Below are 9,517 nucleotides of genomic sequence, written 5' to 3'. Positions count from 1 at the left end.
AAAGAGGCTGAGACAGGAGAATCATAAATTGGAGGCCAGCCTCAGCAACTTATTGAGACCCTGTCTCAAAATATTAAAAAAGGGCTGGGGATGTGACTCAGTGGTAAAGCATCTCTGGGTTAAAAATCCCCAGTACCCTCCCTCCCAAATATATATGTCTATGGCATAGATATTTCCCCACGATTTCCCCTCAGATAGTGTTGACACGCAGTTTGGCCAGTTCAATTTCTTTTTTTTTTCTCTCTCTCTTTTTTCTTTTTTTATAGTTGTAGATGGACAAGAATACCTTTATTTTATTTGCTTATTTTTATATGTGGCGCTAAGGATCAAACCCAATACCTCATGCATGCTAGGCAAGCGCTCTGTAACCGAGCTCCAGCCCCAGCTCCTCACTCTCTTAAAGTGACAGACTGTTTCTTGATGAGGAGATCAGCCAGAATGGGAGAGGAGAGGGTTAAAAACAGTAGAACTCTGAGCACATACCTGTAATTCCAGTGGTTGGGGATGCTGAGGCAGGAGGATCATGAGTTCAAAGTCAGCTTCAGCAACTTAGTGAACTCCTAAGCAATTCAATGAGACTCTGTTTCTAAATAAAATATAAAAAAGGGCTGGGGATGTGGCTCAGTGGTTAAGCGCCTCTGAGTTCAATCCCTGACACCAAATACAAAACAAAAAACAATAGAACTCACCTGCCTGGCAAGATGTACATGTGGCATGTCAGGACAACTGCCCCTCAGCCTCCAGAGTCATGTGAATAGTGAACATGTACATATGTGACAAGTTCAGTTAACCGAGCCATGTTCAACAGACCATATTCAACCCAGCCGTGAGGAATGCCCAGCAAGTGTGATTTGGCACACAGGACCTATGTTAAGTGTAGACGCAACTGGCCAACACATGCAACAAGTGATATATTCTTATAGTACAAAATAAGTCCTGTGTACTCTGACTGGAACTTGGCACGTATGTTCTGCGTCCCCACCTGGGTCTGGATTGTGAGAAGGTCTTTTCTGACCTGGGGCCCACAACCTCCTCCCTCCAGCCCCCTGGACCTGAGGACTCCTGAGTCCAGACTTAGGTAGGGTTGGGGCTCGTTCCTTTCCCCTCTAATGGGTGTCCTGTCACCCCCAGTAATGGGTTGCCTACGCAGCTCACCATGAGACCCCATGGGTCCACGAGGTCTCTTTCTTTGGCAGCTCCACTCTCCCGGCTCCAGTGGTCCTGCAGGCTGCCTTCACACACACACATGCACCACACCCACTGGTTCTTAGATGCCCTCAGTCCTCTCTCAGCCCCCATGACATCCCTCCCCTAAGTGTCCTGAGAATGCTAACCCACCCTCAAAGCTCCTCACACGCTATGTCCCCTAACCACCTTCACCAGCTCCCCCAGGCTAGGCCGTGAGCGGTGGCCGCCCATTCCGCCCGCGCAGGGCTCAGCGGGCGGGGTGGCGGGCGGGCGTGGCCCTGTCTCTCGCGTGCCTTATAAAGGGCGCCACCGACGCTCCAGGACACTGCTCCTCTCGCCCGCCGCCCGCCGCCCGCCGCCCGCCTCCCGCCTCCCGCCGCCCGCCTCCCGCCTCCCGCCTCCCGTCAGCAGGATAGCGCTGCCGCTTGCCCAGCCATGGGTCGACAGAAGGAGCTGGTGTCCCGCTGCGGGGAGATGCTCCACATCCGCTACCGGCTGCTTCGCCAGGCCCTGGCGGAGTGCCTGGGGACCCTCATCCTCGTGGTGAGTGGAGAGAGCCGAGCAGCTCTTTTCCCTCCAGCTCCGCTGTGCCCCAATCCCCTGTTCACCAGAGGGGCTGTTTCAAGACAGCCCTGATCCACTCCCTGGCTTTGACTCCCAGACTTAACCCGGAGAGTCAAGCTGACCCCCAAAGCCCTCTTTCCCACAATTGTAACCCCAGGTCTGACAGTTCTGACTCTTGCCAGAAAGACAGCTGTTACTCCCAGGTGACAGCTCTGCTTCTTTACCCCTCTACTGGTGACCCAGCACAGGCTGAGGAGGGGGGAAGCTCACCCCTACAGGACCTCCCCCTCCTCCTGTCTCCTTAGGTTCCCAGAGTCCCAGCTCTGGGAGGTAGTGGAGACAGAGGCAAATGGACCCCTATTAGATTAGTTGGGTCCTGTGTCTGGCCCCTAATGAATAATTAAGCCTCAGAAAGTCCAAAAGTTGCAGTGAAGTGAGGACAGTATGCCAAGGGGTGAGGGCAGAGGGCGCAGGCTACACAGGCTGCAGACAGTAAAGTGGGAAGAAAGAAAGGTCCTGAAGATCAGAGGCTGTGGAAGGAAGCTGGGCCTAACGCGAAGGATCTGGGGTTGCTAAAAACTTTCTCCCTTTCTGCCAAGTGACTCCCAGATCCTATCACTCACCCAGGCAGATGCTGTTGGTCTCTGTGCAGAAGATGGTGGCCCTCTGAGTTCTGCCCACTGTGGGATCTTTGAGTGAGATACTTCTTCCTGCTTGGGGTTCTCAGTCCCAGTTACTCCTTGGTTACGCCAGCTTCGCTCAGGTTTTTCCTAGGTGGTTCTGTGTGCACTTCTTGGTTCTGGCAGATGTACCAGTTATGGTTTCCATTTCCTGTCCCAGTTACTTTCTGATTTTCAGTCACTTGTGTGGTTACACCTGTTTTCTTCTGGGCTCTGTTGGCTCTATTGCAGTGGGTGGGTTCCTGGGGTTACACCCTCTCCTAGGCAATTCAGACTAGCCAGCTCCCTGGGGACTAGGAAGCTTAGCTAGGAGTAAGTAGGGCTCTGGGAAGCCTACCCCAAATGGTGGTGGTGGTGCAAGAGGTTCCATGGGGAGAGAAAGGCCTAGACTTATCTCTGGCTTCAAAGACTAGTCGTGCTATCAGTTGTCCCCATTCTCTCTCCCCTGTGCCAAGAAGGGAGTAGTGGGAGGCATTTATCACTCTTGCCTTGGAACCCCTGTTTCTTTTCTGATTCATGAGTCTAGCCACCTCTTTTGGAATAGCCAGGATAAGGGAAGGTGTCTTCCATTTTCATAGAGGGACCTCCTTATCCTTTCCCAAGTCTCAGTTCAAACCCTCCCCCCTGCAAGGTAGCAGTCAGTCCCCATGCTGAGCCCCAGGATCATTTGGCTTATCCCAGACCACAAAAGGAGGGTGTTAGGTTTGTGCAGAAAGCTTTCAGGCTCAGGTAGATGTGAGGCATCAGGTGTCAGTGAAAAACAGAACCTCAAGGGCTGCCCATAACAGTAGCGGCCAGTCTTGGGGACCCCCTAACAGGTGGGTGAGGGCCTTGTATACCTCTGTATGTTGGGGACTTATAGCTGGCAGTAGCAGAAATGGGGTTGTCTTTGAGGTGAGGGAAGCCCATTTTTTTGAAGAACCTTAGTAGAGTGGGGGCAGGGGTGCTTGCCAGGAACTTGGGGGCAGGGAGGTGGGGAAGGAAGAGGAAGATTAGCCCCAAGGTGGTGGAACTGGCTCTGAAAGATCCTCCCTCCAAGACTTCTTGGGATGGAGCCAGGTCTAGGCCTCAGGCAGGAAAGAAACAAAGCCAGAGCCTGGCTGGACAGAGTGCCCCAGACCCTCATGCGTCTGCCCCCACCCCGCTGACCAACACTTTTACAATCTCTGATCTTTGCTCTCACCTGCCTGCACACCTTTGCCCTGCTGACTTCCCACTATCTCTTGGTCTTTCTGAGGGATGATAATCAAAATGCTTAATATAGTGTACAGGCACTGACCCATTAGAATGAACTGGGCCCTTAGCACAGTTCCAGAAATTGCCTGCTATGTCAGCATAGAAGCTTTAGTCATGGAGAAGTGGGATAGGAGACCCATGATGGGCTGGAACAGCTTTGGGGGATGCTGGGGGGTCAGGGCAACAGCTCATGACTGCAGAAGTATTTTCACATTTAAACAAGAGGAATAAACATATAGCACATTCTGTGCTTCTAGAATATTGGGGTACTTGTTCCCCTTTAATCCCCCCATCCCAGGAAGAATTTAGAACTAGTCTCCTTATTTTCTCTGCCCTAAATCTAAGTGAAAGGAGCCACTCAGATCCCTGCATTTAGGACTTCCAAATATGAGTGGTGAACCTGGATCCCTGAGGGCAGAGAGATCAGGACAGCTGGAGAGAGAAGGCACTGGGACAGGGACAAGTCAAGGAAGTGAGGGTGCTAAGAGGGGAACATGGCAAAGGCCAGGGGTTCTGACATCTTAGATTCAGGAATGTGAGTGGATTCCACCTCATTTTGGTCCCCTCCCATGTACTTTGTACCCCCTGTACCACCCGAACTCTCCTCCCAAACTAAGCAACTGGGGACCACCTCTGTGGGCCAGGCCAGAATCTGTGCTACAGTGAAAGCTGTTCTCCTGTACCCACCATCTATTAGGACTCAAGAAAATTCAAAGAATACAGTTCAACCATCTTCTGTGCACCCAGTCATAGAACTCCTTTCAGGCCCTTCCAAGGGTCCTATTAGATTAGAACTGGAATATGAGGGGTGGGAGAGCACGTCCTCTTTTTCTCAGGGAGTGGAAGGGATTTGGGTCGGATTCCAGGAAGGACCTCCAGTAGTCCTCCTGGTGGTATCAGGAGGAGGTTTCTAGCATCATTCCTTTCCTCAGGAGTGAGAGTTAGGCCTTAGAGGGGCCTCACCCTTTCTGCCTTGTTCTATTTCCTGACACAGATGTTTGGCTGTGGCTCAGTGGCCCAGGTGGTACTCAGCCGGGGTACCCATGGTGGTTTCCTCACCATCAACTTGGCCTTTGGCTTTGCTGTCACCCTGGGCATCCTCGTCGCTGGACAGGTCTCTGGTAAGACCTTAATCTCATCCTCAGTTCATGTTCCCACCAGGTGTCCCATTAACGTGGCGCATTTCCAAGGACAGATCAGAGCAATGGCCTCAGCTTTGTCTGGACTCTTAGGAGAGGAGGGTGGAGAAGAAACTGACACTTAGAACCTTTGACTCTCACCTTGGAGTCAGAGATTATCCCAGCCAGTTTGTTACATAGTCCACCTGCTATTCTGTATAAGAAACCCTTCTCTCTATCTCTTTTCACCAGGGCCAAAGAGGAAGAATATGTGGGGGGGGGGGGGGCCTGATCTCCCCACTGTGGTGGGCTGTAAATAATAGTTTCTATCTCCTCTCTGCTCAGGGGCCCACCTGAATCCTGCTGTGACTTTCGCCATGTGCTTCCTGGCGCGTGAGCCCTGGATCAAGCTGCCCATCTATACCTTGGCTCAGACACTGGGAGCTTTCTTGGGTGCCGGGATAGTTTTTGGGCTGTACTATGGTAAGCTTTTCCCACCCTGCCCTCTTCCACTGCCTACCCCTCAACTTGGGTCCTGTTGGCACCAGGCCTTTTAATGACAGACAGCTGGGGCCTGCCCTGGCCTCAGGCTCATGACTCATTGATTCATGCACAGGCCCAGGGTAGGGGGCACAAGGGGAAAGAAATGAGTTGGATAACAACAGAGTGTCAGGCCCTTTACCCCACCCCACTCCACCCTACCCCTTGTGCCTCCAGATTGATACAGCTACGATTCTACTTACCTGGAAGAGTGGGGAGGGCTGGGCCTGAGAGGGGAGGCTGGGCTCCGGCCTCTGCCCTCACCAACTCTGGGTCTAATCTGTCACCAGATGCAATCTGGAGCTTCGCCAACAATGAGCTTATAGTCTCAGGCCCCAACGGCACAGCTGGCATCTTTGCCACCTACCCCTCCGGACACTTGGACATGGTCAATGGCTTCTTTGACCAGGTATGGGCTTGGGGACATCTGAGAGGAATGCAACGAGGAGGGAAAAGTGGCCCTGCTTGTTGATGGGCTGGCTAGGGATCAGAACTCCTTGACTATAGCAGAGCTTCTCAGTCTGTGGGGACCCCTGCATCAGAAAATGGTGGCAGGTTCTTTTATAGCATACGGCTTCCCCAGTGAGTTCTTACTTTCACAAACATTCCAGCACCACTGCTTTATGTATAGGGCAGGGCATGAGAAGAGGACAGGATTCTAGCTCCAGGCAACACAGAGGACAGAAAGGGAGGGATCAGAGGGTGGGAAAGGGACTATCCCTCACCCTGTTTTCCCCATTCCCCAGTTCATAGGCACGGCCTCCCTCATCGTGTGCATGCTGGCCATTGTTGACCCCTACAATAACCCTGTCCCCCGAGGCCTGGAGGCCTTCACCGTGGGCCTTGTGGTCCTGGTCATCGGCACCTCCATGGGCTTCAATTCTGGCTATGCTGTCAACCCTGCTCGGGACTTTGGCCCCCGTCTTTTCACTGCCATTGCTGGCTGGGGCTCTGAAGTCTTCACGTGAGTACAGCCCCCATCCCATCATCTTACCCCAGGCTGCCTCTCCTTTGCCCTGCCCCACCCACCCTGACTACATGTATCTGTCCCCCAGGACGGGCCGGCACTGGTGGTGGGTGCCCATCGTCTCTCCTCTCCTGGGCTCCATCGCGGGCGTCTTTGTGTACCAGCTCATGATTGGCTGCCATCTGGAGCAACCTCCACCTTCCACCGAGCAGGAGAATGTGAAGCTGGCCCATGTAAAGCACAAGGAGCAGATCTGAGTGGGCAGCAGCCATCCCTCACTGCCCCCTCCCTTGAGCATTCACTGACTGTGCAGGGGTTACTCCCTGGAAGACCCCTCATGATTCCCCTCCCAGGCCAAGAAGCCCTACCTTGCTGGACAGCCCCCTTCAGGATTTCCACTGGACCCTGCCCAAAAGGACCTTAGGTCACCACCCCTGGTGAGACAGGGAGAAGGGCCAGTACATTCTTTTGTCTCCCAAAGGGAGAGAATGGGCAGTAGAGTGTGTGTGTGTGTGTGTGTGTGTGTGTGTGTTTGCACGTGTATTTGTGTGTGTGTGGTTTCCCAGATATTCAGGGCAAGGGACCAAGCTTTCCCAAACTTTCCCAAAAGGATCCTAGTGGTGCTGGGAGCCAGGGGAAGGGAGAAGACAATGAAGGCGATATATCCACCTGTGAGGACAACGTCAGGGTGTGCATGTTTCAGGGGCTCCACATGAAGGAGGATCCACATATGTGTGTTTCTGAGTATGTATGTGTCTGCCCTTTTTTCTTAGTGGGGCTTCTCTAGGCTTTGGGGAGGTGGGATTTGGATGAGGGAGACCACTGCTCAGGTCTGGAGCTCTGGAATCTCGGAGTAGGAACCGTGTAACATGTTTCTGTTATAACGTGGGCATGGCAGGGGGACGTCCAGGTCGCGTAAGTTTCATGTTTGCTTTTGTTTTATTTTTGTTTTGTTTTTTTTTTTTTAAATATATATACAGCAGATGTTACTATCTTAGGGATGGGGATGGGGAGACTCCATTTAAGGATCTTCACTCCTTTAATCCTCCACAATGTACTCCTTTGCCTTTTATAAAAAAAAAAAAAAAACCAATAAAATGTATGTCTAAAACTGCCAATTGTGGAAATCGCTTTGTTCTCCTGTTTTTCTGAGGCTGGTTAAGAAGTTTCCAGCCCAGGTGCCCCGCTGGGTATCTAATCTGGTCAGGGTGCCCTAGGCGTCATACTCTAGCTCTGCCTAGGGGGAGAGGGGTCAGTCACACAAAGAGGTCAGACTGACTCTTTGCCAAGACTCCCAGCTTTCATCCTTCAGGGCACCTTCAGCACAGTAAATGACATCTACTTAGTCCCTGCACTCACACCTCACCTTAGGAAGGCAGGTTGAGCCTCACAGAGGGAAGAACCATCTCTCAGACAGAGCTGTCCAAAGGGGAGAACTGAGGAAGTGGGTTCCCCATTATTGGATGAGACCAATGGACTGGGAACCTGTATTGTCCTCTACTACCTATTAACTGTTTAAGCTCCTTCACCTCCACCCAGACCTCAGCTAAGACCCCCTTAGGCGGCTTTCCTGCCTCTAGGCCTGTGATGCCAGTCTCTGAAGCCCTTAAAGGGATCTTTTGGAAACCTCTGCTGAAAGTGGGCTCTTTCCATGGTTCTCCCTGTCTATCCAGAGTAGTTTAAAGCCCTTTATCTGACATTCAGGGCTTTCAGAACCTGGCCCCTGACCCTATTCATCCCATCACCATCCACCCTCCCAGCCTGCTTTCCTGGCTCTGTGCTTTCCTACTTTGGGCCTTCCCTCTGAAGTTCCAACTCACATCCTTGTAGGTTAAAATCTTCCTGATTACTCTGCAGCATGTACAGCCAGAAGAATGAACAGTTATACTCCATTTATGTATGATGCGTCAAAAGGCATTTGACTATCATGTATAACTAATTAGAATAAATAAAAAATGTAAAATAGAAAAAACAAAAAATTCCTGATTTATTTTAATAAAAATTCTCTAAGAAGTAAGTCACCCCACTCTTTCCTATTCTTCCACCATCTTCTACAGTCACTTGCATAAGCCCAGAAACCATTACTATTTGCCCCGTCCTCTCACAGCTTCATTTCTTTGGTCTGAAGCCCCTCTGTAGTCAGTGGGGCCAGGGTTATACCAAGGGCTGCCAGCACCCTGACTGCCCAGGGACAGAAGGGGCTATGCACACTTGTACCCAGGAAGCTCTTCCCTTTTCCACCTTGCTTACTGGACCCTACTTAAGTTTCACCAGGAATACAAAGGAAGCCCTCCCCAAACCCTCATGCAAAGTTAACCCCAAGAAAGTCAGAGTATCCCTGGGTCAGACAGGAGAACTAAGCTTTTAATAGAGCCTAAGCCGGCTAATGCTTCTTGTCCCTCCACAGATGAGGAGACCATGGCCCAGAGAGTGGATGGCAAATGCAAGTCACACAGCCTGGACCCTGATTGGGAGGTAGGGGTGGGAGGAGGCAATTACACCTCAGGTCTCTAACCCTTCCTTGTCCCCAGCTCCCAAGAGGCGTGTCTGGAATGCTGGAAGGACCTGAGCCAGAAGGGAGTGTACCTTTCCAAGGCCCTGAGGGGAGGAAGGGTAAACCTCAGGAGGGGAATGTGGCTGCCCAGTTTCATTCCGGCCACACCGGTCCCACCTTTGGTTCCCTCACCCTCCTGTTCTCTTCAGTGTGCCCCATGTCATCTGTCATCCCTTTATTTCAAATTCTGCTGTTGACCCTGACCAGTCGTGGCGGTAGGCCTTCTGGTGCCATGATTAATGGGTCCTCAAACCTGGATTCCCGACCTACATAGCTGTGTGACCTGGGAGTGCTCATATTCTTTCCCTGAACCTCAGTTTCTTTACATGTGACTTGGGGGTTAACAAGGAGGAAGTAATGGACAAAAATTCATGGAAAGGACTTAACAGAGTGACCAGTGGATGGTAAATACTCAAAAATGTCACCTCAGGGTTTTTCCTGCAGAAGCAGAGATGGGGGGGTAGCAGGAGTGGGGGAATGTGTGCAGGAGGGATGCTAAAGGCTGTTTTTTAAAGGTCATTGAATTCAACATCCTCTTCCGCCTCAGATTCCTTCCACAGTTCTGAATTTCCTGAGAGAGGGGAGGGAGTAAGACTGGGCTGATGACTTGCTCTGCCTTGATTCTAGAAAGTTCTTGGGAAGGAGAAGAGGAAGATTAGAGGGCCCACAA

At 51.6% G+C, this 9,517-nt stretch overlaps 1 protein-coding gene across 2 annotated transcripts; it reads left to right on the top strand.

Moving 5' to 3' along the window:
• Positions 1-1,529: 1,529 nt before the first annotated feature.
• Positions 1,530-7,411, top strand: AQP3 (aquaporin 3 (Gill blood group)). 2 transcript variants are annotated; one of them, XM_079112658.1, is made up of 6 exons: positions 1,530-1,731; positions 4,663-4,789; positions 5,132-5,269; positions 5,617-5,735; positions 6,073-6,290; positions 6,382-6,694. In XM_079112658.1, the coding sequence occupies exons 1-6, from the start codon at positions 1,624-1,626 to the stop codon at positions 6,548-6,550; spliced, it is 879 nt and encodes a 292-aa protein (XP_078968784.1). In that variant the 5' UTR covers positions 1,530-1,623; the 3' UTR covers positions 6,551-6,694. The 2 variants fall into 2 exon arrangements, with proteins under 2 accessions (XP_078968784.1, XP_078968785.1); XM_079112659.1 differs by lacking the exon at positions 6,073-6,290 and having other exon boundaries at positions 6,382-7,411.
• Positions 7,412-9,517: the final 2,106 nt, after the last annotated feature.

The sequence above is a fragment of the Sciurus vulgaris genome (assembly GCF_902686455.1).
Source record: "Sciurus vulgaris genome assembly, chromosome: 15".
Taxonomy (NCBI): domain Eukaryota; kingdom Metazoa; phylum Chordata; class Mammalia; order Rodentia; family Sciuridae; genus Sciurus; species Sciurus vulgaris.
The sequence above is the reverse complement of the archived record's forward strand: the minus strand, read 5'-3'. Positions and strand labels throughout refer to the sequence as shown.

What these genes read in the sequence shown, in the direction of transcription:
- AQP3 (XM_079112658.1), top strand. Translation starts at nt 1,624, where the DNA reads ATGGGTCGACAGAAGGAGCTGGTGTCCCGCTGCGGGGAGATGCTCCAC. An exon ending in TCAATGGCTTCTTTGACCAG is followed by an intron (nt 5,736 to 6,072) that starts GTATGGGCTTGG and finishes CCCATTCCCCAG; the next exon opens with TTCATAGGCACGGCCTCCCT. An exon ending in TGGGGCTCTGAAGTCTTCAC is followed by an intron (nt 6,291 to 6,381) that starts GTGAGTACAGCC and finishes TCTGTCCCCCAG; the next exon opens with GACGGGCCGGCACTGGTGGT.